Source organism: Grampus griseus (genome assembly GCF_964374135.1).
Source record: "Grampus griseus genome assembly, chromosome: 11".
Lineage (NCBI taxonomy): Eukaryota > Metazoa > Chordata > Mammalia > Artiodactyla > Delphinidae > Grampus > Grampus griseus.
In genome coordinates, this window is record NC_139005.1 from 91,233,606 (window position 1) to 91,261,348 (window position 27,743).

The window sequence follows — 27,743 nt, forward strand, 5'->3', positions numbered from 1 at the left end:
ATTAAAAGAAAGTATAAAATGGATGCAAGGGGCTTCCCTGGTGGCGCAGTGGTTGAGAGTCTGCCTGCGGATGCAGGGGACGCGGGTTCGTGCCCCGGTCCGGGAGGATCCCACATGCCGCGGAGTGGCTGGGCCCGTGAGCCATGGCCGCTGAGCCTGCACGTCCGGAGCCTGTGCTCCGCAACGGGAGAGGCCACAACAGTGAGAGGCCCGCTTACCGCAAAACAAACAAACAAAAAGAAATCACTGCCTAATTAAGATAAAGCTGCTGGAATCAAAGGTGAGTTGATACTGGAAAAGTAGGGCTAGAGACCACCAGAGACATCAAACCCTGGGGAGGGGTGAGAGAGGAGCCCCTGCTACTTCTCCTGGAGCCCAGCAATCCTAACTCCTGGGCTTTTTCCCATGTTCAACCCTTTCACATTCCTGGCCTCTTGTTGCTAGTTCCCCCTCCCTCTCCCTTTATTCTGCCCCCAGTGTCTTCTTTAGTCCAAAATAAGTGGCTTCTCTCCTCCCCGCACTCTCTAGGCCCCTCTCCTCCCTTCGTCCAGGCTCCATGCTCCTTCCTTCTCTCTCCCCCACCTGCCACCTGCATTTATCCCTCCCCTGCTGTGCTCAGCTACAGAAATGCCAAATTCCTAACACCTAGCTACATCTATGTTATCTCGCCCTCCTTTTCCCTCTAACAAGGTGCCTCCGTGCCTTGGCCCCGCAAGTGTCCCTGGTCCCTGCACAGCTCGGGGAGTGGCGGAGTCCAGCCCTACTGCAGACGCTCATAGATGCCAGTGAGCACCTCCAACTTCTTCTCCAGCTCCCGGGCCTGCTGCCTCAGCCTTTTAGCCGACTCTGTCTTTGCCCCCTCGTGCAAGTGCTTTGCCTCTTTCACCAGGAAGGCCACTTCCATCAGAAGGGAGAGACCTGCAGTGCCCGCACCCACAATCCGGGCTCCTTTGGTCATTGCCAGAGCCCTGCCTTTGAAAGTAACCTCTTCCTGCTGGCTGCTTTGGACTGAGATTATTCCACTGCTGATGAAGACGTTTGCGTCGGCTGCTGAGCCAGGGTTGCTTTTGACCGTCTCCATGGCACGGATATTCATTCCAATGCGTTGCACGGCTTCTGTGAATTTCTTTGTTGTGCCAACAGTTCGGGGGCTGATCTTAAGTGCCTCCAGGAACGCCAGTTGACATCAGGCGACTAACTCCGGTTTTTGCTGACAACGTGCTGACGTGTTCCACAATGCTGGTGGACACACTGGTCACAGCAGCCGCTGCTCCCAGCCCTAACCCAGTGGCCGAGAGTGCCAGACTCGCCCCCGCTGTCATGGGTGCCAAAGCCAGGCCAAGTATGGTCAGGACACCAGACACAGCGCCAGTGGAGATGGCCACAATGTTGGAGATGGTGCAGTCCCTGTGGACCTTGTCAACCTTGTCTGCGAACGCGTGGAACTTTCCTATGAGCTCCTCTAGCTCTCATTTTACCAGAGGGAACCTGTTCAAAAACCTCTTCCTGTCCAGCTGGTCTTTTCGGAGCGTGACTTGGTACTCCACGGCCAAGTCTGTTTTTAGCTCACTCAGATATTGATGCAGTGCATCTGGGTCTTCCCTGTAACAATGAAGGTCAAGGGATGAGAAAGACAGTTTGCTTGTCCATAAACTAGGCTCAACAAGATCTATTCTGTAAATCACAGAGATTTTGTTATAAATCAAATAGAAAAGAATTTCACAAATGTAAATTTTTCTCTTTCAACATTAAACACATATTTTGTATCTTATAGATGCTCCATATACTTATTCAATCATGGAATAAATAAGCAAAAGTCATCTTAGGATACTTTTAACTTAACATAGGTATTTGAGGGAATTCCCTGGAGGTCCAGTGGTTAGGACTTTGTGCTCCCACTGCAGGGGGCACAGGTTCGATCCCTGGTTGGGGAAGTAGGATCCCACAAGTTATGTGGCACGGCCAAAAAAAAAAATGGTATTGGATAAAGACGCCTCAGAGGCAGGTCAACACAATTACTTCCAAAGAGTAGGCAGAGTGGAAACTCCACAGAGAAGCACAGAGACGTGGGATTGGAGCAGAAAAACCTTCATTCAGAGAACCTTAGTGTGTAGTGAGGAGTCAACCTGCTCTTTGCCCTTGGCCACTGGGAAGTGGTCCCTGAGTCCCTAGAATATTCTGGCTGATAGGAGTGTCCTCGTCTGCCTGGGCCTTTGGCCACTGGACAGGCTAACAGGGTGACATGTGATGGGGCCTCTGGGTCACGTGGTATCACATCTGACCTCTGGAGGAGCTGGACACTAGGGCATTAGTCTGACCTCCGGGAGGGCAGGAGACAACCGCTCAGCTGTGCGGGCAGCAAGTGACTGAGCCCAAATAAAATTCCATACGCTGAGGGTCCTGTTGAAAAAGGTTCACTCCTCGGTCAAGTTTCAGTCAGGCTCTTCTGGGCCCTCTTCTCCAATAGGCCTCAACCTCTGCCCTTTGTGTCTTGTACTTGACGGCCTGTATTGCCCAGTCCCAGCAAAACTTCGTCCAAGTCAGTTTAGTGAGAAGCCTTCCCACTGTTTAGATCTTATCATGTTTGATATCTGATCAAACTCCTCATCTCCCACCTTTGATGCATACGTCCTTTACTTGCTTTTAGCAAAAATCCTGTCAGCAAATTTCAACAAGAACCCCTCTGCCCTCGATGTCTCCTCTCAGTGATTTTCCAACCCACGCCCCTCACTCTGATCATTGGCTACCAATCCCCACTCATCTTTGCTGTGTTCGGACGTGCGCCCATCTGTCTCCTCTGCTGCGATGGTCTTCACGCCTATCACGATAGTCCTGAAGAGACTCTTCCTTATCGTTTTAACAAGAGTCAGAATATATTTCTTTAAACAGGGTGAACGTCCCTGGCGGGCAGTGCTCCGTGTGCCCTGCCACACACTGAATCCAGGACAGGGACACGTCCTGAGGACAATGGAAGCTTCCTGTGTGAAACCCGCCCAGACTCTGCCCTGCGGCTGATGGGAACCGGCATCCTTCCCTATAATAAACCATAACTGGGATCGTGACAGTTTTCAGGGAGTCCTGTGCCTCCTTCTAGGGAATTCTCACACCTGATGGTAGCTTTGGGGATCTCCCAAATTTGCCATTGGGGTCAAATGTAAGGACAGTCCTGGGGACTGTGCCCTCAGCCTCTGCAGACTGGCTAATTCTGCGTACTTAGAGGTTTTTTAAACCTAAAATCAGAGCTAGAAGGAACCTTAACGATCATTTTGCCTGGCATCTGCTGTCTTCCAAGCCTGATGCCCTTGGCCTTCCCAGCTGAAGGACACTAGGTCCCTCTGCTGCCCCAGTTGACTGGGAAGCAGGTGATATGCTATTAACCCTCGTTCCCCTTGGACTCTCCAGCCCGCCTCACTGATTCCTGACCCATCGCCCAGCACCCCCGACCTCTCAGGGGTCACCAGCTTAACTCATACCTTAGCTGGTGACAACCACACATGCCTGCACACCAAGGCCATGTGCGACTTTATGGAACCTCTCAAAGATTCAAGAGACTTTAGGAAACATCCACATGAACTGCTAAGCCTGGAGAGACCTGCATTCGCACAAGCTGGTGGAGGAAGACTTTTCCTCTTTGGTGGGGACTTGTGAAGTCTCGTCAGAATCCCTCAGATGACACAAAATCGGCAGCCACTCATGGTGATGCTGGAGGTCTCACTAAGCCACACGGCCTTCCCACTGGTCAGGGCTACTCTATGTAGATTGGAAGAGGGTCCCAGATGGCAATGGAGAACCCCAGGCCCCAGGCAGGGTGTGGAGGACACAGTCACCCAGGGCCCTCTATGCTCAGCATGAGGGGATCGAGTCAGGGAGGGAAGAAATGTCCCCTCTCCCACTCACAGGACCTCTGCTAGGGTCACAGCCCCTTCAGTTTTGTGTCCTAGGGACCCACTCGCCTCACTCTAGTCCTGGCTCTGCTGCCCAAGCCTTCCTACTAGTCCTCCAACCTGGACCCCTCTGCTCCATCCTGACCCCTGGGTCCGACCCTGGTCCAGGCCTCCCTGGGCCTTTGGACGAGATGATTGCACTTGGTTCCCCGCCTCTGACCCTGCAGTTCACTCTAAGACCATCAGATTGAATTGCTATTCCCACTGGACACATGACAAATCTGAGACTCCAACTCTTAAGCTCAGAGTCCCAGAGCTGGGCAGGGGTAGAGTCAGGATCCAACCCAGCTCCATGCAATCCCACTCCAGCCTCTCTGCCTTACGGGCCAGCAGGATCCTGCAGTGTTGATACACTTCCTAAGATGGAGATGAAAAGGGCTCCAGCCAGAATCCCCGGGAACGCAAACTGATGGTGTCAGGATTTTCTGACTTGTCCTAAATAGAGTCCTACTTGGGCCTCATCTACAGGAAGAAGACCCTTGACTCCTGTCTCTTCCCAACAGCTTTTGAGAGTTAACATTAGGAACCTGGGCCACAGTGGGAAAGCTCCGAATCCTAACCACTAAACCACCAGGAAATTCCCTGTAGACACTGTTTTTCAAAGCAGTTGTCTAAATAGTGGTGGCGCAGTGTTGGATGCTCAGGTTCCCTGAAATAGAATACGCTGCACCTCAATGGCCACCTTTATTCACGCAGGGAAAGGATTTTTCCATTTGGAGGTGAACGTGTTGGAGTCACAGGGTCCGGAGAAAAACGGAGAAAGCTATAGGAAGAGACAAACCAAAACCGGATAGAACCAGCTGGAACCAAAGTGGCAAGGTATCTGACCTCACCAGACCCTCAGTCTCATTCTAGGCTGCTTTTACTACATTAGCTACTAGATGACACACCTACGGATGACCATGACCGGAAGATGCAGACCAAAAAAGGATCAAAAGGGCGTGACACCCCATTTCCAGGAGAGCCTGACCACTTCCAGCAGAGTCTGGAAAGCACCCGATAAATGAATGTTCTCACGTTTTGGTAGTGAAACAAACAAACATTCACATTAAATGGGAAAAAGTCTGTAATGACTATAAATAAGCTCGGGTCAGTACAGGGCAAGGTTACGAGTTACCAAACACCTGTGTGTGTTTCAGAAAGTTGGAGGTGATAGAATTGCTGATAAGAGACTGGCGACCAGTGTGTCTCTATGTGTGGGCTGGGACTTGATGTAAAATCGATCTCCCTCTATATCCACACAAAGAGGTATTATTCTTGTATCACAGAAGAAGAAAGTGAGACTCAGACAGGATAAGGGACCACCCAAGGCCCGCAAGCAGAAAGGTCAGAGGTTGAATCCAAGGCCAACCATCAAGACAATTCTTTGAAGTCTCCTTGTATTTAAAAAATTGTGATTTCTTCATTCTACTCTGTCGTATACTATGGGGCTTCTTTGCAACTAATTTCTGTAGTGTATACAGAAGTAGAAATATAATGTTGTATACACGAAACTTATAGAACGTTATAACCCGATGTTACCTCAATTAAAAACAAAGTTTCAGTGCTTCCCTGGTGGCGCAGTGGTTGAGAATCTGCCTGCCAATGCAGGGGACACAGGTTCGAGCCCTGTTCTGGGAAGATCCCACATGCCGCGGAGCAACTAAGCCCGTGCGCCACCACTACTGAGCCTGCGCGTCTGGAGTCCATGCTCCGCAACAAGAGAGGCCGCGATAGTGAGAGGCTCGTGCACCGCGATGAAGAGTAGCTCCCGCTCGCCACAACTAGAGAAAGCCCTTGCACAGCAACGAAGACCCAACACAACCAAAAGTAAATAAATTAATTTAAAAAAAAGGGTTTCCAAAAAAAAAAACCAACCAAAAAGCTGTTAAAAAAAAAAAAAAAACAAAGTTTCAGACCACACGTCATTGTGTAAAACTACCATGGGAGGGAGAGGATTCCTCCTGCTAATCACAGACACTCCAGGCTGGGCAGCGGAGGGCGATTCTCAGGTGGGGGAGGGGTGGGACCCCTGGCTCTGATCCTATGATCAATCCCCATCACCTCTCTCTTCTCCAGGCTGGCCCCAGGGGACCCAGCTCCCCCCTGGCTCCACTGGACCCAAGCTGAACTGTTGATAAACAGGAGATCACCTGGTTCCGGAGGAGAGTTGAGCCTCAGGAATTCACCAGCCCAGCCCCCCCTCAAGGATCCCAGTCTGCTGGGATGGCGGCTCCTGGCTTCTAATCTGCTCTCCCCTCCCTTACCCTTCAGCTTGACTAATTTGCTCTCAGGGCAGCTCCAGGGAGGACGTGATTTGGTCGCTGAGCAATGCAGTGATGGGGGAGGAGCAATCCTGAGGAAACGAGACTCAAGAAAACGCAGTGCTCATGTGGGTGCGTCTTCCCCCTTCCCTAAGGGAGAAGGGAACCCAGGGCTTACATGGAGGGAACCCACAGCACTAAATCGTGCATTGATTGGATGGGGGTGGATGGGGGAACTAACTGAGCACCCGCGTCTCTGCAGGGGTATTGAGATCCATAGAGCCAGTACCTGCCTGAGGCAGTTACACCTGGCAAGCAGGTGCCCTGACAGAGCTGCAGGCAGTTGCGGGGGTGGGGGGGGGGTGCGGAGGGGGTGAGAAGTCTGGGGGAGGGGAGGTTTCAACCTGAAACTAACAAATTCCAGGTAGAGGGGACAGCAACCACACCTAGGCAGGACCTGCTGTGTGGCAGGCGTTGGCCCACGCCACGAACACACATTACATTTGATCCTGAAACAACACAGGGAAATATTATTCTCACTTTACAATTAAGGCCAGGTAAGGTGCTCCAGGTCACACAGGTGGGAGGTGGCAAAGGCCAGGCTGGGGCTCAGTTCAGGGTCCACTGAGCCTCACAGAGCGGCTGGGCTGGCAGCAGGGCGAGAGCTGAAGGCAACAGGCTCTGTGCTACCGCCTCAGGGTCTAGGAGCAGGGGCGTTGCTGGGACAAAGGGAGAGGCCAGGAGAAGCCTCCAGGGATGCTGGCAGACCTCCTCTCCCCACCTGGCCCGGCCTCCGGAATTCCCATCTGCTGCCCCCCCCCACCCATGGGCTGTCCTGTCCTCACTTCTGAGTCACTTGCTGGATGGCGGTGCAGGACTAGGGGGTGAGGAAGTGAGCATCTTGGTCCTGGCTCCCTGGGGGGTGGGGGGCGGGGCCGGGAAGAAGCCTGTGGGGACAGACCCCTGGGTTTGGGGAGCTCCTCTTGGCCCCTCGTGGGGGCTCGAGGATGCTTATCCATCCCGTTCTTGGTTCTTGATTCCTCTGTTGGTTAACTCAGCCTGGGGACACCACCCTCAATTCTAGGTCACAAGTAGGAAGCTGCCAGAGAAGAGGCAGCTGACTACCTAAGTAGCAGGTTACTGTGCTCATGGTGGCAGCAGCTGGGGTCTCAGAGTCTTCCCTTCAGCTCGCCCGCCTGTGTCAGGCTGGAAGGAGGTGTCGCTTCACCCTTGGGAAAGAGAAAACAGACTATGGGCTTGATCGTGAGTGAGCAGTGGCTGCAGGGAACAGCGAGGGGCGAGTTCTCTGGTGGGTTCCCCTGGGACGGCCACCAGTGCCACAGTGGACTTAACCCAGAGAGGTTCTCTGTCTCCTGGGCTCTGCTGGCCGCTAGTTAAGGAAAGTTACTCAGCTCCCGTCAGCTGCCTCCAAGCCCAGTCAGAGTCCTGCTCTCCTGTTGCGGCACAAGGAGAAGATAATCAGACGGGAGACAGCCATCTGCAAAGTTATAGAAGTGAAGCAATAAAACCAAATACAGAAAAAAAGCTAAGAAGGGAATACTCTAGAAATTACGTGAGGCTGGGAGCACTAGTGTTTACTAATGGGTAACAATTAATAACGATCCAGTGTCAGTGACGTGCAGGGCTCCTGAAACTTTGTTAGGCCCTAGTGATGCAATGGTATTAGGAGAAGGTGGGGAGCGGTATAAGAAGAAGTATAAAAGTAAGTGAAATTATTATCTTTCCTGGAAGGAAGTAAATAAATAATATCAAACATGGAGTACCTAATGTTTATTAGCTATTGTGGTTGAAGACTCGCCACTTTGCATCAGGCACTATTCTAAGAGCCTGGTATTCATTCACTCACTTTTAGTTCTCACAATGACCCCGGAAGCAAGGAAACTGGAGCTCAGAGAGGTTAAGTAATTTACTCAAAGCACCCAGCTAGTGGCAGAGCCAGAATTCAAGTCCAGGTTCCTGTCTCCAGTGCACTCTCACACTATTCTCTCTCCCAATGGAAGAAGTTATTTTAACACATTGATTAACTGCCTAAAGAAAAAGCAAAAAACTTAAAGTGGTTTTCCCTGGGAAGGGCTGAGCAGAACCTACTGTGTGAATCGATTTGTTTTAAAGATATGCACTTATTATTTTGGATTGTTTTAACTCTAGGACAGCAGAAGTCCCTTTAGAGTAGTTGGTAACCCACCACCTTAAGGATGATGGAAGCAGTTGGATCAAGTGCCAATAAGAAATGAGCCTGATGTGTCCTGATGTGACAACGGTCAGTATAGGAGACACGTTCGTGTTGATGAAACCAAGCTCTCTAAGAAAAGTAGGGATAAGAACAGGGGTTCAAGCAGAATATCAGAGTGAACTGTCACCTTAAACAGATACATTTTCCAGCAGCATCTTGCCCACCCACATAGGCACCCATGGGCTTCTGTCCACTCAGGGAAGCAAGACTCCTTGCAGGGGAAGTGAATTCCATGGGCCGGCATACCTGCTACTCCAAAGGCAAGGATGCTCTCGAAGATGTTCGGAGCAGCGTTTAGAAGGGGCACCCACGTATAATAATAATAATAATAATAATAATAATAGATAATGATTACTATGATCATGCTTTTAGGCTAGGTTGAGTCTGTGAAAGGCCATGAGATCATAATAATATTCAAATGAGAAGAGTTTAGATAAAGTGTGTCCAAAGAGGGAGATATAAAGTCAAAAAAGGTAGCTATGCTCCAAAGAGGTGAGTATAACGGGAAATATTTCACTGTTAATTGAATTTAGTAAGAAGAGGAGTTTTAAAGTGTATGGGGATATTCCCTTCTGTTTATTTACATGACTATTTATAAAGGATTGAGGAAGAAAACAAAGAAACAGCCTCTGACATTCCAGGCTGGCCTGGTATCACAACAGGGCGATGCTGTTCTCCGGTTGGATGTACAGACTCTCAGAGAACACCAACCTCAGACCACGGTACCCTGAGAGCATGAGGAAATGGGACAGCAAACACCCATCACTGTGCTGCCCCCAACACAACACTCCCTCCCTTGGCTGGAAAGCGTGACTGTCCTTCTTTACCGATTAGACCTTTCTCCTCACTCGTCTCCCCTCTCCATAGATGGATTTACTGGGACACCTTCAGTGTGAACTGCCCCCCATTCTCTGCAGCACCCGATCTACAGAGGCCCCATTTCCTTAGAGCCTCCCCCAAATGACCTGACCTAAGCCCCAATCCTAGAATCTTTCTTTCTAACGCCTTCTTTCTGCGATGCCCAGGGTTCTCCCTCAGGAAGAGTAACAAACAGCTTGTCCACTATGGGAGTGTGCCTGAGGCTGCAGGCACTGACAGTGTGGGTGGAGAGAATACACACAGGCAGGCTGCCAGGGGTAAGGTTGCCTAAAGCAGGTTCCTTTCGCTTTCCAAGCCGCCCTTGCTCTGCTCACTCCCCGGCTGGTCCCTTTCCCGCTCCTGTGCTTTGTTCTCAGACTTGATCTTAACAACACAGTGTTCCTGTGTCCTTGGATGCTTTCCTGCCCACCTGCTCTCCTGAAGTTCCACTTCCTCCAAAGCCACTCGCCTCCCCCCTCGACCCTTCTGCCTCCCGTCTCAGGGCCTGGACATCAGGTATGTGTTGCTGGGCCCCTCTGCGGTGAGCGGTGACCGTATGACCCAGTCCTGGCTAACAAGGCACAGAAGAACTCAGCAGGGGGGGGCCTGGAGGCTCCCTGCTGTAAGGGACAGGTGGGAGAGGAGAGCTGGCTCGTCCCCTGCCTCCTTCTCTGCCTCGAAGCTGCACGAGCCCGGGAGCCAGGGCAGCCAGTGGAAATCGTGAAACACAGGGACCAGGACGCAAGGAGGGGGCGGAGGAGGGCTCGGGCAGAAAGGCTGGATCCTGGATGACTCCAAACACCTGTAAACGGGGCTGCGCCCTCGATCTCCTCCTTCGGTCCTTCTCTGCCGCTCTCGGCCTGGACCTGACCGTTGTGTGCAGCCCCAGCTGGGTGTGCATGCTGGACGGTGCTCCCTCCTGCTGGATTACTCTACGTGGCGTCCTCCTCCGTTAGCCTCTGGTCGATAACTTCCCGGAATAGTTGTTGGTGGGAGAAGCCTGTCCCCCACCCAACTGCATAGCCAGACACGCCCTCCCCTCCCTGGGAGCCGACAGAGATTCTCACCAAGCACCCCCCTGCATGTAGCCGCAGGGCATCCTGCTTGGTCAGGGAAAGGAGGGGTTAAGACAGGATCAAGTTCAGAGTTCTTAGCCCAGCCTCCAGGCCCTCCTACTGCTCTAGTTCCGGTCTTCTCACCACTTCCTGCTTCCCTGGGCCTGGTCCAGGTGCCTGGAGGACTCCCAGCTGCCTGGCCTCGGATTCCCCCCCAGCCTCCGGGCGTTTGCTCGGGCTGTTCCTCCCCCTGCAATGCCTTTCCCCACCTGCTTCACCAGGTGAAAGGTTACCTGTTCTTGGAAGCCCAGCGCCAAAGCCTCCTGCCGCTTCTTCCTTCCCCCAATTCCTCCACCGGCTCCCCGGGAATGTCGCACTTTCCTGGTCGTGGTTCTATTTGTGTGGAGTTTCCTCAGCTCTGAGCACCCCTCAGGGGCCCTGTCTATTCTCTGCTGCACCTTCTGCTTCAGGGCCTCCAGGGTACCCTCTGCCTCCCGGGCACAGCCTGGCTAAAATACGAGGTGTGGGACCCGTTAGGGGGATATGAAACAACCAGCTTCTCGATGACACAGCACAACCCCTGTTTCACCTGCGGTCGAGTAATTCCATTTGTTTTCCTAGTCTATCTCCACGAAAAGCTCTTTCGGATAGGTAGTGCTGTCACATTTCTGAACGTTTCTGTTTACGGGCAGCCCTTGCTTTCCAAAAGATCATCCTCGGCCAGTAAACTTTGATGGAAGGCCTACATCCGCATCTATGGCATCTTGGTTTGCTAAAGGTTTCGTAGAAACACTCTATGTTCAGGTAGCAGGAAACACCTGTATTTCCTCATGTCCCCTTACTCCAGCCATCATGATATATATATATATATATATAAAATGGCTGGAGTAAGGAGACATGATATATATATATATTTTTAAATAAATATATTTATTTATTTTTGGCTGCACACGGGCTTTCTCTAGTTGCGGAGAGCAGGAGGCTACTCTTCATTGTGGTGCACGGGCTTCTCATTGCGGTGGCTTCTCTTGTTGTAGAGCATGTAGAGCATGGGCTCCAGGGCGCATGGGCTTCAGGAGTTGCAGCACACGGGCTCTAGAGCGCAGGCTCAGTAGTTGTGGTGCACGGGCTTAGTTGCTCCGCGGCATGTGGGATCTTCCCGGACCAGGGCTCGAACCCGTGTCCCCTGCATTGGCAGGCGGATTCTCAACCACTGCGCCACCAGGGAAGTCCCAAGGATGTTTTATTTTTAATGTTTAATTGGTATAAAATATACAAAACATAAAATTTACCATTTAAACATTTTTAAGTGTACCGTTCAATGGCATTAAGTTCGTTCACATTGTTGTGCAAACAGCATAACCATCCAAATCGCAGAACGTTTTACGTCTGGCAAAACTGAAACTCTGTACCCATTAAACTCTAACTCCCCTTCCCCCCTCCCACAGCCCCTGGCAACCAGCATTTTACTTTCTGTCTCTATGAATTTGACTTCTCTAGGTGCCTCATAGAAGCAGAATCATATGGTGCTTATCTTTTTGTGACTGACTTATTTCACTTAGCATGATGTCCTCAAATTTCATCATGTTATAGCACGTGTCCGAACGTCCTTTTTTAATGTCAGTACTATTCCATTGTAGGTATACACCACATTTTTCTTATCCTATCATACACTGATGGAAGCTCGGGTGGCTTCACCTTTGGGCTATTGTGAATAATGTTGCTATGAACAGGAATGTACCAATATGTCTTCTAGACTCTGCTTTCAATTAGTTTTGGTCTATAGCCGGAAGTGGAATGGCCGATCACGTGGTAATTTTACATTTAAGTTTCTGAGGCACCGTCATACTCATACTGTTTTCCACAGCGGCTAGATGCTGTTATTTTTAAGGCCATATTTTAGCACAACAGTGAGACCAGACCAGGATCTCCCTGGTTGTCTGACTGCCAGGAGGATAGAGGTTGGTGGTGCCGCGTGGCACATGCCCCAGGATGTCTGGTGGTGTGGCTCTCACAGCCCCGCCTCCATCACAGCCCCGCCTCCACGCTCACACGCCACTCCTCGCCCCTCCTGTTTTGGGATCTGCTGAACGTGAGGCTATTTCCTCTCTCCAGGTAAAGGTTGTCTGCAAAGTACTTAGTGTTGACACTTAGCAGAGTGCCTTTCAACTTCAAACGTCTAATCCAAATCAATTACTCAATTACCTGTATTAAATTAGGATCCAAACTCTGTTGTGAACTCTGAGAATGTGTCCAATTCTCTTAAACATTATACTGTCGGCTGAAAAAAAGGCACAACGTGAGACCTGTGAGTTAGGTTTCATCCAGGGCGAAATGAGGACTGCAGCCCAGGAGACAGCGTTTCAGAGAGCTCTGAGAAACTGCTCCAAAGAGGCGGGGGAAGGTCAGCATATATGTGATCTTGGTGAAGGGGGAGTCCATGCAATCGAGCACGTATTTTTTTTTTTTTTTTTTTTTGCGGTACGCGGGCCTCTCACTGTTGTGGCCTCTCCCGTTGCGGAGCACAGGCTCTGGACGCGCAGGCTCAGCGGCCATAGCTCACGGGCCCAGCCGCTCCGCGGCATGTGGGATCATCCCGGACCGGGGCACGAACCCGTGTCCCCTGCATCGGCAGGCCGACTCTCAACCACTGCGCCACCAGGGAAGCCCGGGTGGGCTTGATTGTATTGGTCCTCTTTATACTTAGTTCTAAACCTTCCAGAGGCTGACAGCTGTGAATTCCCTCAGGGCCCAATTTTCCCACCTGAGGAAAGACCAGTAGGATTGTCCAGTGGACGATACTGGCGGCCTGGCAGCCAGTGGCCGAGACCAGTTCCCCTGAGGTCACCAGATGCTGTCTGTGTGGAGTGTGATCCCCTGTGCTCTGCGCCTGGTGCCCGTCTCTGCCAGCCACTCGGAGGACCCAAAAGCCCCCATGGTCACATGCTGTAGCCATCCTGGGGGACTTCTCTTGTGATGTTGGGGGTCACACTGAGGCCGATTTTATAGTCACTAGATCTTCAGGGTCTCCACATGGGGTGGTCTCAGCTTATGACCCTGGAGTGAAGAGATGCTTAATCCTCACCTCGGTCTGAGTCTACAGCCCCTGTCTAGCGGCTCTGCCATGAGCCTGTCTTTATGGAGGTCACTCATGTTCGGCGAAGATTCTGCATTGAGGACATTTATGTCAACCTGGCTACAGCTCACGTGGATGTTTAATCCAGTTCTGCATCTCACAGTGGTTTTGTTTGGCTAAAGTCATGCTAGAGAAAGGGAAAAGAATCCGGAGGAAGGAAGTTTACAGAAAACAATGACAAAAAATAACATTAAGCAAGGAGCAGTGTTTGCAAGTGTCAAATGTCAAATGTCAACCTCGGTTTGAGTCTTTGGCCCTCCCCTGATTTGGTGGAAGAAAGTTCCAGCCTCTCCCCTCCCCTCGGATTCCTTATCTGCAAAATCACATTATATACCTGGCATATGTTACGGGTGATTGTAAGACCAGACTTACAGTGTGTGTGGTCCTCATGGGATAACACCCATCACTCCTCTGTCCCTCCCTCAAAAGCTGGGAGGAGCTGGCCACGATGCCCCAGGGACATTTCCTAGGACGAAGCAGCCCTGATAGGAGGCCCACTCCAGCCACTTCTGCTTGGGGCAAAGCAGAAAAGTCCACCAGCAGTCCAGCTGCACCACTTACAGGCTGTGGGACCTTTTCTTCTCCATTTCTTTCCCTGTAAAATGGAGCCAACACTTCTTAAAGCTAATGGGAGATTAAACAGGAACTGTGTGGATGGTACCAGCACAGCACCTGACACACACACTCAGCCCTCCATCCACGGTGGCTCTTTGCTCAGGAACCAAACAGAAAACAGGACTGGCTTTCTGTTGTAGACTTTCCTGAGTTGCCAGGTCACTGGCCTTCCTGTAAAAGTCTTCCGTTTGGAGAGGAGAGATCTGTTGTCAAATGCAAATAAGCCAGGGGAGAAAAGAGCATCGTGCTCTCAGCCCTTCCCACAAACTTTGCCTCCATCCAAATGGCCTTGACCACCAAGGCTGGGCCTCCTCGTGTGGGTCACTAGGACCCAGAGGCACTGGTGCTGTTCCTGTCATCAGGGCCACGTCTAGAGACTTGATCGAAAGGAGCAGGGGGGTCGTGGCCAGAGTGGCTGAGGGGTGAACTTAGGCCCCTCTCTAGGGTACCATGGGAGCAGAGCAGGGCACAGTGGACTCTGCAGGGGAAGGTCCTGGAGGGCTTCTCAGAGGAGGTGATGCCAGATTTAGGCTTTGGAAGATGAGCATGATTTTTCAAGTTGGTAGGAGCAGGTGTCCCTGGCGGAAGTTCCTGGGTGAGCAAATGCCTAGAACCCGTGTGGGCGTGGCACACAGCAGCAGCAATATATCCAGTATGCAGTGAGCGTCTAGTACGTCCTGGTACCATATCGAGTGCTGGAGGCGCGAAGGTAGATAAGGCAGGCAGGCTGGCGAGTGTGGGCGGGTGCAGAGGGCAGAGGGAGCGTGGAAGAAGCCCATGGTGTGGGGGGAGTGATTTGCCAAGGACCTCACAGTCTGTTGGTGGAAGGTCTTCCTTCAAGGAGCCCGAGGCAAGATGTGCTGAGCCCAGTAGGACCTGGAATGTCAGGGCTGGACTTGTTTCTCTATGGGGGTCAGCATCAGGGTGAGAATAGCCCAGGGTGAGGCCTAGTGGGCAGCGTTTGTTTGACCTGAGTGACTTAGCGGTGAGGGCTTTCACTTTCCTTTTTGCTTCTCCAGGTATATCTGGGCCCAGCAGGTGCGTGTGGTTATTGCAGAGACGCACAGCTAGTGGCTGCATCTGAACAGCTGAGGACAACTGGATCTTGTTCACACTCGGCCAGAAGAAGATTCCTGGGTAAGCAGGGGCGTGTAGGATCCCCACCCATCTCCCCATCCTCAGGACAACTGTCTGAGAAAAGTATGACTGTCACTGACTTACAGAAGAAGGGAGATCAAAGCTCAGAGAGATGAGGTCATGGGCCCGAGGTGGCAGGTGAAGCAGGGGCAGAGCCTGGATTTGAAGGCAGGTTTGTCTGACAGCTTCCTCCCGCCCCCTGGGCCCCTAAACAGTGCAGAGGGAGGGTGACACCTGCTCAGGTGAGCTCAGCTCGAAATGCAGACTCCTGAGACACGAGTGGTGACCCCAGGAGCAAGGTGGGTGTTGGGGGTTACTCGGTCCTTCGGGAAATTTGGAGGAAGCAGAGTGGGTGGAGGAGGGTATGAATGTCAGAACCTCTCCTCCTGTGGCCTGGCCACCTTGAAGCAGCCCCCAGGGCGCTGTGGTGATGCTGAAGGGGCTCAAGGATTTATCTGGAGATACAAGGAATCAAGGTTTGTTCACCCACCCTGTCGCTGTGCGCCTGCTCGGTACCAGGCCCTGGGGAGATACTGAGGCCTGAGAGGGGAGGGCCAGGAGACCAAGCAAGGGGATGCAGGGCTCTGTCTTCAGGTGCTCACCGGGCCCACTGCTCAAGATGTGGGTGATGGGTGGCCCTGTGCGGGGAAGATGGCCCCGCTGAGGAACTGGGATGACCTGGCTGCAGAGACCTGCACTGTGTTTGCTGTTGTACAATCTTGAGATGAAAAGTCAAACTGTACACCTGTGTCAAAGAAAATAATCAATAAAAAATGTTTAATAGGAGTAGAAAAGGGTTTTCTTTGAACTAACTGAGGCCTCTAGCCCAGAAGACAGCCTCTCAGATAACCGTGAGATACCGCTCTGGAGAAGCATGGCTTTCAGCACAGGTTTATGTCTTGTCAAAACAAAGACCGTCAGACGAGTCAGGGATAGTTTTCTTCAAGGTTTCACAAAATACAGAACAGCATGTACACAGCGAGTCAGTATGGCCTTGGTACCTAGGAAGGAAATCCTAACATGGAAGGAACACTGCACTGGCTTCCCAGGAAGGGAGGCATTTCATCTTTATTTTTAGCGGGGACATTCTTTACTTTTGGTCAATGCGCCGTCTTCTTTAATAACGAAAATCGATGTATGGTGTATGTTTGATAGGCCAAAAACAAATGTTTTAGTTAGCATAAAGTCAATTAAACTCATGTAAAAGCCAGAATCACCTCCCTATATCTCAATATGTGAAAATTCTTTTATCACATGTGACTGTAACGGGGGGGTAGGGCGTGAGCTTAGATCTATGCGTGTATACAGGCAGAGACACACCTAGAAACTTTTGGGTTATTAAAATCACATCCCCATGCCTGACATACCTGTGTCACAAGGTCTGCTGTTGGCCTCCACTCTGCCTACTGAGGGCTCTGTGACCCTGGGCAAGTCACCTCCCCTGGAATTGTTTGTTCGTATCTCTTACCCATTTTTTAAAAACTGGTTTCAGCCTTTTCCTGTGGACTTGTAGGCTCTCTGTGTGTTGGGGATATTGACTTTGTCTACTGTAAGTATTGCAAACAGTGCCTGCTGGTCTCTGATTGTTTTCTGACCTGGTTTACGGTGTCCTTTACAATTTTTAATTCTCAAGAGGTCAAATAGATCAGAAGTTCTTTTATAGCTTGTGGGATTTCTGTGTGAATTAGAAAGGTTTCCATAAATCAACATTATTTTCAATGGTTCTTTTAGTACCTTTGTAGTTTTTTCTTTCTGGTTAAATCAGATCCCTTTGGGATTAAATCCTTCATTGCTTAGAAGCTTTTTTTTTCTCCTCCACCTCTTCCTCTTTCTATTCCCCCTTCCCCCTCCCTTTCTTTCTAATTTCACGCGGGTGGAACTGGGGTTGTGCTGTGTCATCGAGAAGCTGGTTGTTTCAAATCCCAATAATGGTCCCACACCTCCTATTTTAGCCAGGCTGTGCCCGGGAGGGCGGAGGGTGCCCCGGAGGCCCTAGAGCAGAAGGTGCAGCAGAGAATAGACAGGGCCCCTGAGGGGTGTTCAGACCTGAGGAAACTCCACACAAATAGAACCACGACCAGGAAAGTGCGACATTCCCGGGGAGCCGGTGGAGGAATTGGGGGAAGGAAGAAGCGGCAGGAGGCTTTGGCGCTGGGCTTCCAAGAACAGGTAACCTTTCACCTGGTGAAGCAGGTGGGGAAAGGCATTGCAGGGGGAGGAACAGTCCGAGCAAACGCCCGGAGGCTGGGGGGGAAATCCGAGGCCAGGCAGCTGGGAGTCCTCCAGGCACCTGGACCAGGCCCAGGGAAGCAGGAAGTGGTGAGAAGACCGGAACTAGAGCAGTAGGAGGGCCTGGAGGCTGGGCTAAGGACTCTGAACTTGATCCTGTCTTAACCCCTCCTTTCCCTGACCAAGCAGGATGCCCTGCGGCTACATGCAGGGAGGTGTTTGGTGAGAATCTCTGTCGGCTCCCAGGGAGGGGAGGGCGTGTCTGGCTATGCAGTTGGGTGGGGACAGGCTTCTCCCACCAACAACTGTTCCCGGAAGTTATCGACCAGAGGCTAACGGAGGAGGACGCCACGTAGAGTAATCCAGCAGGAGGAGCACCGTCCAGCATGCACACCCAGCTGGGGCTGCACACGACGGTCAGGTCCAGGCCGAGAGCGGCAGAGAAGGACCGAAGGAGGAGGTCGAGGGCGCAGCCCCATTTACAGGTGTTTGGGGTCATCCAGGATCCAGGCTTTCTGCCCGAGCCCTCCTCCGCCCCCTCCTTGCCTCCTGGTTCCTGTGTTTCAAGATTTCAACTGGCTGCCCTGGCTCCCGGGCTCGTGCAGCTTCGAGGCAGAGAAGGAGGCAGGGGACGAGCCAGCTCTCCTCTCCCACCTGTCCCTTACAGCAGGGAGCCTCCAGGCCCCCCTCTGCTGAGTTCTTCTGTGCCTTGTTAGCCAGGACTGGGTCATACGGTCACCCCTAGCCGCAGAGGGGCCCAGCAACACATACCTGATGTCCAGGCCCTGAGACTAGAGGCAGAAGGGTCGAGGGGGGAGGCGAGTGGCTTTGGAGGAAGTGGAACTTCAGGAGAGCAGGTGGGCAGGAAAGCATCCAAGGACACAGGAACACTGTGTTGTTAAGATCAAGTCTGAGAACAAAGCACAGGAGCGGGAAAGGGACCAGCCGGGGAGTGAGCAGAGCAAGGGCGGCTTGGAAAGCGAAAGGAACCTGCTTTAGGCAACCTTACCCCTGGCGGCCTGCCTGTGTGTATTCCCTCCACCCACACTGTCAGTGCCTGCAGCCTCAGGCACACTCCCATAGTGGACAAGCTGTTTGTTACTCTTCCTGAGGGAGAACCCTGGGCATCGCAGAAAGAAGGCGTTAGAAAGAAAGATTCTAGGATTGGGGCTTAGGTCAAGTCATTTGGGGGAGGCTCTAAGGAAATGGGGCCTCTGTAGATCGGGTGCTGCAGAGAATGGGGGGCAGTTCACACTGAAGGTGTCCCAGTAAATCCATCTATGGAGAGGGGAGACGAGTGAGGAGAAAGGTCTAATCGGTAAAGAAGGACAGTCACGCTTTCCAGCCAAGGGAGGGAGTGTTGTGTTGGGGGCAGCACAGTGATGGGTGTTTGCTGTCCCATTTCCTCATGCTCTCAGGGTACCGTGGTCTGAGGTTGGTGTTCTCTGAGAGTCTGTACATCCAACCGGAGAATAGCATCGCCCTGTTGTGATGCCAGGCCAGCCTGGGATGTCAGAGGCTGTTTCTTTGTTTTCTTCCTCAATCCTTTATAAATAGTCATGTAAATAAACAGAAGGGAATATTCCCATACACTTTAAAACTCCTCTTCTTACTAAATTCAATTAACAGTGAAATATTTCCCGTTATACTCACCTCTTTGGAGCATAGCTACCTTTTTTGACCTTTATATCTCCCTCTTTGGACACGCTTTATCTAAACTCTTCTCATTTGAATATTATTATGAACTCATGGCCTTTCACAGACTCAACCTGGCCTAAAAACATGATCATAGTAATCATTATCTATTATTATTATTATTATTATACGTGGGTGCCCCTTCTAAACGCTGCTCCGAACATCTTCGAGAGCATCCTTGCCTTTGGAGTAGCAGGTATGCCGGCCCATGGAATTCACTTCCCCTGCAAGGAGTCTTGCTTCCCTGAGTGGACAGAAGCCCATGGGTGCCTATGTGGGTGGGCAAGATGCAGCTGGAAAATGTATCTGTTTAAGGTGACAGTTCACTCTGATATTCTGCTTGAACCCCTGTTCTTATCCCTACTTTTCTTAGAGAGCTTGGTTTCATCAACACGAACGTCTCCTATACTGACCGTTGTCACATCAGGACACATCAGGCTCATTTCTTATTGGCACTTGATCCAACTGCTTCCATCATCCTTAAGGTGGTGGTGCCTGAAACCAACCCCTTCTTGTGGCTTACTTACTAAAGTGACTTCTGCTTTCTTAAAGTTAAAAAAATACAAAGTAATAAGTGCATATGGTTAAAACAAACCAATTCATACAGAGGGCTCTGCTCATTACCTCCCAAGGAAAAGCTTTTTCTTTAGACAGTTAATCGATCTCTCTAAATGATATTATTACATTGGGAGAGAGAGTAGTGTGAGTGTGTGCTCTGGAGACAGGAACCTGGACTTGAATTCCTGCCCTAGCGCAAGCTGGGTGCTTTGAGTAAATTACTTAACCTCTCTGAGCTTCCGTTTCCTTGCTTACAGGGTCGTTGTGAGAACTAAAAGTGAGTGAAGGCATACCAGGCACTTAGAATGGTGCCTGGTACAAAGTGGGGAGTCATCAACCACAATAGCTAATAGATATTAGGGATTGTCTTTTTCTTTTTCTTGATTTAAAAATTTTTATATTATTTATTTACTTTACCAGGAAAGATAATGATTTCATTCATTTTCCTACTTTTTCTTATATCCCTCCCTACCTTCTCCTAGTATCATTATATCACTAGTTTTATATCCTCTAATAGAAAACTTTGTAGTTGTAAGCACTTTATTTACACCTTCATTTCTTAGGCCCTCAAATGGAGCTAGTACTTCTTTTTTTTTTTTTGCAGTACGCGGGCCTCTCACTGTTGTGGCCTCTCCTGTTGCGCCGGACGCACAGGCTCAGCGGCCAGGGCTCACGAGCCCAGCCGCTCCGCGGCATGTGGGATCTTCCCAGACCGGGACACGAACCCGTGTCCCCTGCATTGGCAGGCGGACTCTCAACCACTGCGCCACCAGGGAAGCCCGAGCCTGTACTTCTTGACTCCCCACTTTGAAAAATGAAGTATTAATCCTCCCCCTCCCTTCAGTGACTTCACCTCCCAACTTCTAGCAGTGTAATTTAATTTTTATATTGGTTAACAAGTACATTTACTTCTCATATTTAAAGTGTTTTATTTTGAAAGATAAAAATTATTTTATAATGACTATAAATGAAATACAAACTTAAAAATTTTTGAATCACTGTATTTTACACCTATCAATTATTTAATATTGTATATGAGCTGTACTTCAATTTTAAAAAGTCTCCAAAATAATCAAAATTGGAAAGCCAGGACTTGCACATAAATGAATTTACTTTAGATTTTTTAAAAAAATCAGAGGGTTTACATTTTTTGTGATGTTTTAAATACTGTTTTCTTTTTTTTTCTTTTTTTCCTTTAACATCTTTTTTGGAGTATAATTGATTTACAATGTTGTGTTAATTTCTGCTGTATAACAAAGTGAATCAGCTATATGCATAGTATATCCCTATATCCCCTCCCACTAGGCCCCGCCCCACGCTCAAACGTCACCCCCCCTACTTCCCGACCCACCCTAAACCCCGCCCCTGCCTAAGTTCCACCCCTGCCTAAACTCCGCCCCCATAGCCAAGACTTTTTTTCCTTTCCTCTATTAGATTAGGGTCCTGTTTTACCTTGTTGATTCATTGTTGATGATTCTTTTATATTTTTATTTTTCCTAATAAAGCTTTTATTTTTCTAATTTTATTCTTTATACTTTGTTGTTGTTCTCTCCTTTGGGCTTGTTTCCCCCGCCCCCTTTTTTTCTTTTTTCTGTTGTGGTTTTATTTTACCTTGTTGCAGTTGTTTCAATTATAGTTTTATTTCTCCTAATGTATTTTTTATCTTTCTATTTTTATTTTGTTTTTGATTCTTTGACATTGTACTACTCCTTTCTTCTTTTCTTTTCTTTCTTTTTTTTTTACCACACCGCAAAGCTTGTGAGATCTTGGTTCTCAGGCCGGAGGTCAGGTCTGAGCTCCTGTGGTGGGACCTCTGAGTACAAACTGCTGGACTAACAGAGAACCTCAGACCCCAGGGAATATTAATCGGAGTGAGGCCTCCCAGAGGTCCTCATCTCAGCAACAAGACCCGGGCTCTATCCAACTGCCTGCAAAGTTAGTGCCGTGGGTTCCCTCCATGTAAGCCCTGGGTTCCTTTCTCCCTCAGTGAAGCAGGAAAAAGAAAAAGATGTCATTAAGTATTTCCGGGAGAGAGTGAGCAGGGAAAAACTGCAACACCTGCTCACTGAAGACGAAGGCTGGAAGAGATTTGTAGCTGAGACTGATTTGCCCAGGTAACCTGCAGGGATGCAGCAGAAATGTCACCCACAGCCCCATGCCCCAGGCTCGTTTCCTCCTGGCAGACACACCTCTTCCAGGCAGGATCCTGTGATTGGGGTCGAGGATGTTCCTTCTCAAGTTTCCGTGGGGAAAGTTTCCTCCTTGTCATTTGCTGGCAGTGAACAGCCTCAGGTTGAGAAGAGATGAAACCTGCAAGGAAGGGGCATGGTACAACCTTGGACAAGTTACTGAACTACTCTCTGCCTTAGTTTCTTCATCTGTTCAATTTTATTGTGAGGAAATTGAGAAAATGTATGCAAAGTGCTTAGCATGATGGCTGACACATAGTAGGTGCTCAATTAATATTAACTTTTAAAAAGCTTGTTGGGAAGAGATGGGGCCAAAGAGCCTTTTTCCTAGAGATGAGGCCCAAGCAGGACTCTATTTAGGACAAGTCAGAAAATCCTGACACCATCAGTTTGCGTTCCCGGGGATTCTGGCTGGAGCCCTTTTCATCTCCATCTTAGGAAGTGTACCAACACTGCAGGATCCTGCTGGCCCGTAAGGCAGAGAGGCTGGAGTGGAATTGCATGGAGCTGGGTTGGATCCTGACTCTACCCCTGCCCAGCTCTGGGACTCTGAGCTTAAGAGTTGGAGTCTCAGATTTGTCATGTGTCCAGTGGGAATAGCAATTCAATTTGATGGTCTTAGAGTGAACTGCAGGGTCAGAGGCAGGGAACCGAGTGCAATCATCTCGTCCAAAGGCCCAGGGAGGCCTGGACCAGGGTCGGACCCAGGGGTCAGGATGGAGCAGAGGGGTCCAGGTTGGAGGACTAGTAGGAAGGCTTGGGCAGCAGAGCCAGGACTAGAGTGAGGCGAGTGGGTCCCTAGGACACAAAACTGAAGGGACTGTGACCCTAGCAGAGGTCCTGTGAGTGGGAGAGGGGACATTTCTTCCCTCCCTGACTCGATCCCCTCATGTTGAGCATAGAGAGCCCTGGGTGACTGTGTCCTCCACACCCTGCCTGGGACCTGGGGTTCTCCATTGCCATCTGGGACCCTCTTCCAATCTACATAGAGTAGCCCTGACCAGTGGGAAGGCCGTGTGGCTTAGTGAGACCTCCAGCATCACCATGAGTGGCTGCCGATTTTGTGTCATCTGAGGGATTCTGACGAGACTTCACAAGTCCCCACCAAAGAGGAAAAGTCTTCCTCCACCAGCTTGTGCGAATGCAGGTCTCTCCAGGCTTAGCAGTTCATGTGGATGTTTCCTAAAGTCTCTTGAATCTTTGAGAGGTTCCATAAAGTCGCACATGGCCTTGGTGTGCAGGCATGTGTGGTTGTCACCAGCTAAGGTATGAGTTAGGCTGGTGACCCCTGAGAGGTCGGGGGTGCTGGGCGATGGGTCAGTGAGGCAGGCTGGAGAGTCCAAGGGGAACGAGGGTTAATAGCATATCACCTGCTTCCCAGTCAACTGGGGCAGCAGATGGACCTAGTGACCTTCAGCTGGGAAGGCCAAGGGCATCAGGCTTGGAAGACAGCAGATGCCAGGCAAAATGATCGTTAAGGTCACTTTTATCTCTGAGTTTGGGTTTTGTTTTTTTTTTAATTCTAAGTACGCAGAGCTAGCCGTTCCTCAAAGTCTGAGGCACGGTCCCCAGGACTGTCCTTACATTTGACCCCAATGGCAAATTTGGGAGATCCCCAAAGCTACCATCAGGTGTGAGAATTCCCTAGAAGGAGGCACAGAACTCCCTGAAAACTGTCACGATCCCAGTTACGGTTTATTACAGGGAAGGATGCTGGTTCCCATCAGCCACAGGGCAGAGTCTGGGCGGGTTTCACACAGGAAGCTTCCATTGTCCTCAGGACGTGTCCCTGTCCTGGATTCAGTGTGTGGCAGGGCACACGGAGCACTGCCCACCAGGGACGTTCACCCTGTTTAAAGAAATATATTCTGACTCTTGTTAAAACGATAAGGAAGAGTCTCTTCAGGACTATCGTGATAGGCGTGAAGACCATCGCAGCAGAGGAGACAGATGGGCGCACGTCCGAACACAGCAAAGATGAGTGGGGATTGGTAGCCAATGATCAGAGTGAGGGGCGTGGGTTGGAAAATCACTGAGAGGAGACATCGAGGGCAGGGGGGTTGTTGAAATTTGCTGACAGGATTCTTGCTAAAAGCAAGTAAAGGACGTATGCATCAAAGGTGGGAGATGAGGAGTTTGATCAGATATCAAACATGATAAGATCTAAACAGTGGGAAGGCTTCTCACTAAACTGACTTGGACGAAGTTTTGCTGGGACTGAGCAATGCAGGCCGTCAAGAACAGGACACAAAGGGCGGAGGTTGACGCCTATTGGAGAAGAGGGCTCAGAAGAGCCTGACTGAAACTTGACCGAGGAGTGAACCTTTTTCAACAGGACCCTCAGCGTATGGAGTTTTATTTGGGCTCAGTCACTTGCTGCCCGCACAGCTGAGCGGTTGTCTCCTGCCCTCCCGGAGGTCAGACTAATGCCCTAGTGTCCAGCTCCTCCAGAGGTCAGATGTGATACCACGTGACCCAGAGGCCCCATCACATGTCACCCTGTTAGCCTGTCCAGTGACTAAAGGCCCAGGCAGACGAGGACACTCCTATCACCCAGAATATTCTAGGGGCTCAGGGACCACCTCCCAGCAGCCAAGGGCAAAGAGCAGGCTGACTCCTCACTACACACTAAGGCTCTCTGAATGAAGGTTTTTCTGCTCCAATCCCACGTCTCTGTGCTTCTCTGTGGAGTTCCCACTCTGCCTACTCTTTGGAAGTGATTGTGTTGACCTGCCTCTGAGGCGTCTTTATCAAATCCCTATCTTAAGAGTGTCCTTGTCCACAGATGAATGGATAAAAAAGATGTGGCATATATACACAATGGAATATTACTCAGCCATGAAAAGAAACAAAAGTGAGTTATTTGTAGTGAGGTGGATGGACCTAGAGACTGTCATACAGAGTGAAATAAGTCAGAAAGAGAAAAACAAATACCGTATGCTAACACATATTTATGGAATCTAAAAAAAAAAAAAAAGGTTCTGATGAACCTAGGGGCAGGACAGGAATAAAGATGCAGACGTAGAGAATGGACTTGAGGATACGGGGAGTGGGAAGGGTAAGTGGGGATGAAGTGAGAGAGTGGCATGGACATATATACACTACCAAATGTAAAATAGATAGCCAGTGGGAAGCAACCGCATAGCACAGGGAGATCAGCTCGGTGCTTTGTGACGACCTAGAGGGGTGGGACAGGGAGGGTTGAAGGAAGATGCAAGAGGGAGGGGATATGGGGATATACGTATGCATATAGCTGATTCACTTTGTTATACAGCAGAAACTAACACAACACTGTAAAGCAATTATACTTCAATAAAAATGTTAAAAAAAAATTTTAAATAAAGATAAGGATAGAAAGAAAAAAGAGAGTCTCCTAAGATGACCTTTTTTTATTTATTCCATGATTGAATAAGTATACGGAGCACCTACAAGGTACAAAACACGTTTAATGTTGAAAAAAAATTTACATTTGTAAAATTCTTTTCTATTTGATTTATAATAAAATCTCTATAATTTATGTAGGATAGATCTTGTTGAGCCTATTTTATGGACGAGCAATCTATCTTTCTAATCCCTTGACCTTCATTGTTACAGAGAAGAGGCAGATACACTACGTGAATATCTGAATGAGCTGAAAACAGACTTGGCCATGGGCGATCAAGACACAGTCATAGAAGACCAGCTGGACAGGGAGAGATTTTTGGAGGAGTATCCTCGGATGAAGGAGGAGCTGGAGGAGGGCATAACAAAGCTCTATGCTCTCGCAGAGAAGGCTGACAAGCTCCACAGGGACTGCACCATCTCCCATGTGGCAGCCCACTCTGCTGGCACTGTGTCTGGTGTCCTGACCATCCTTGGTCTGTCTCTGGCACCCGTGACAATGGGGGCCAGTCTGGCACTCTTAGCCACTGGGTTAGGGCTGGGAGCAGCGGCTGCTGTGACCGATGTATCCACCACCATCGTGGAACGTGTAAGCACGTTGGCATTAGAAACCGAAGCCAGTCGCTATACGTCAACGGCCGACAGCAAAGAGGAGGTGTTTGAGGGGGTTGTATCTAACAGCACAGCCCAGTTTACTTCCTCTGTAGAGAAAGTCTTCCAAGCCATGCAAGGCATTGAGAACAACGTCCGTGCTATCAAGGTGGCCAAAGGCAACCCTGGTTTAGCAGCCAGTGCTAAGCGCTTCACGACCACGGGGCAAGTCTCAGTGAAACGTGGCAAGCAGGTGCAGAAAGCCTTTGGAGGCACGGCTCTGGCAATGACCCAAAAGGCCCGGATTCAGGGTGTGGCCAGTGCAGGTCTCTCCCTTCTGATGGAAGTGGCCTTCCTGGTGAAAGAGGCAAAGCACTTGCATGAGGGGGCAAAGACGGAGCCGGCTGAAAGGCTGAGGCAGAAGGCCCAGGAGCTGGAGAAGAAGTTGGAGGAGCTCACCGACATCTATGAGAGTCTGCAGTAGGGCTGGACTCCACCCCCCCACCCCCCGAGCTGTGCAGGGACCAGGGACACGTGCAGGGCCAAGGTGCGGAGGCACCTTGTTAGAGGGAAAAAGAGAGTGAGATAAAAAGATAAAAGTGGGGAAGCTGGGCTGTTCTCTCTGACTCTTGTTTTGGTCTGTTGGCTGGACTATGCTATTTTCCTAGCGGAAGAGAAATCCTTAAACCCTCTTGTATTCAAACCCTGTAATTTTCATCCCTAAATTCTCCCTCTTGGCTCGAGTTGAGTTACAAAACTTCAAGTACTCCTGTTCAAAAATTATTTCAAAAAATCACAGAATAAATGTCACCTTTTGTGTTCATCTCTCTAGATCAATTTCCACTGCAGTAGTTTTTAAAAACCTTAATAGGAAACTAAAACCTTTTTATTTGCTGGGCCCATGAGCCATGGCCGCTGAGCCTGCGCGTCCGGAGCCTGTGCTCCGCAACGGGAGAGGCCACAACAGTGAGAGGCCCGCGTACAGCAAAAAAAAAAAAAAGTGGAGAAAAGGAGAGGAAGGATGTCTGTAGAAGCAACTGGAAACACAGGCTGCCTCTGGGGAGCGGGCCTGGGTGGCAGGAATGGGAGACTGGGAGACTTTTCATGATGCCTTCTTTGTACCTTTTGAATTTTGTACCACGTGAATATTTTATCCAGGCAAACAAATTAAATAAGTAACATAATCAGGCAGTTTTGCCCTGACCCAGCTTTGTCCTGACCCAGCTCCCCGCACGCTTAACCTCCTGCATTCTGGAAATACTCCAGGGCTTGTGTTGTCCTTATCAAAATTCCTTTAGGCCTTTGACTCCTGTCTCAGCCTGACTGCAGCATCCACCAGCCTGTGGGAGTGGGGTGAGTCACAGACACCCTCGGCCAGCTGTTTGCCATCTGCAGGCCTTCCTGGAAAAGAGCCCCTTCCAGCTGTGGCCCCCATCTCTGGAAAGCCGCTGGTACCCCTTTCATCTCTCTTTCTCTTACCTCTCCTGATTGACTGGAATTCAAATGAATTCAACCCCCATTTATTGGGTGTGTCAGGCACTGTGCTAGGAGCAATGAAAACCTCCCGACAGATCTGAAAGGGGGGAATTACTAGAGCAAGGAAAGAAGTGTGGGGGTGGGGTGGGGGGGTCATTCTATATGTATGTCTGCAGGGAGGTACTTCTGAGTACTTTTCTTTTGTGGTACCGCCTCCTCCAGGAAGCCTTCCCTGATGACTTCTCCCTGCAGACATTAAGGGCCCTGACTCCCAGCCCAGGGCTCGCCTGGAGCTCAGACCAGCAACACAAAAGGCTTCTAGAAGCAGGGATTGACAGGCACTCAGACCCTGGGCAGTCCTTTGGCAGGTGGTACAGATGGG

At 50.1% G+C, this 27,743-nt stretch overlaps 2 protein-coding genes across 3 annotated transcripts; one reads left to right on the forward strand and one right to left on the reverse strand.

Moving 5' to 3' along the window:
* Positions 1 to 760: 760 nt before the first annotated feature.
* On the reverse strand, positions 761 to 4,848 carry LOC309829934 (apolipoprotein L3-like; the record flags this gene model as incomplete). Its single annotated transcript, XM_082666186.1, is given in 5 exon segments — positions 761 to 1,156; positions 1,200 to 1,469; positions 1,473 to 1,602; positions 2,719 to 2,847; positions 4,835 to 4,848. Coding segments are annotated over 5 exon segments (939 nt in total).
* Positions 4,849 to 9,626: 4,778 nt separating this feature from the next.
* LOC309830467 (apolipoprotein L2-like) lies at positions 9,627 to 27,038 on the forward strand. Of its 2 annotated transcripts, none has more exons than XM_082667037.1 (3): positions 9,627 to 9,815; positions 15,125 to 15,242; positions 25,508 to 27,038. In XM_082667037.1, the coding sequence occupies exon 3, from the start codon at positions 25,563 to 25,565 to the stop codon at positions 26,367 to 26,369; it is 807 nt and encodes a 268-aa protein (XP_082523163.1). In that variant the 5' UTR covers positions 9,627 to 9,815; positions 15,125 to 15,242; positions 25,508 to 25,562; the 3' UTR covers positions 26,370 to 27,038. The 2 variants fall into 2 exon arrangements, with proteins under 2 accessions (XP_082523163.1, XP_082523164.1); XM_082667038.1 differs by lacking the exon at positions 9,627 to 9,815 and adding an exon at positions 14,936 to 15,029.
* Positions 27,039 to 27,743: the final 705 nt, after the last annotated feature.

Bases quoted from the DNA above. Each gene is read 5' to 3' on its own strand.
- LOC309830467 (XM_082667037.1), top strand. From the start codon at position 25,563: ATGGGCGATCAAGACACAGTCATAGAAGACCAGCTGGACAGGGAGAGA.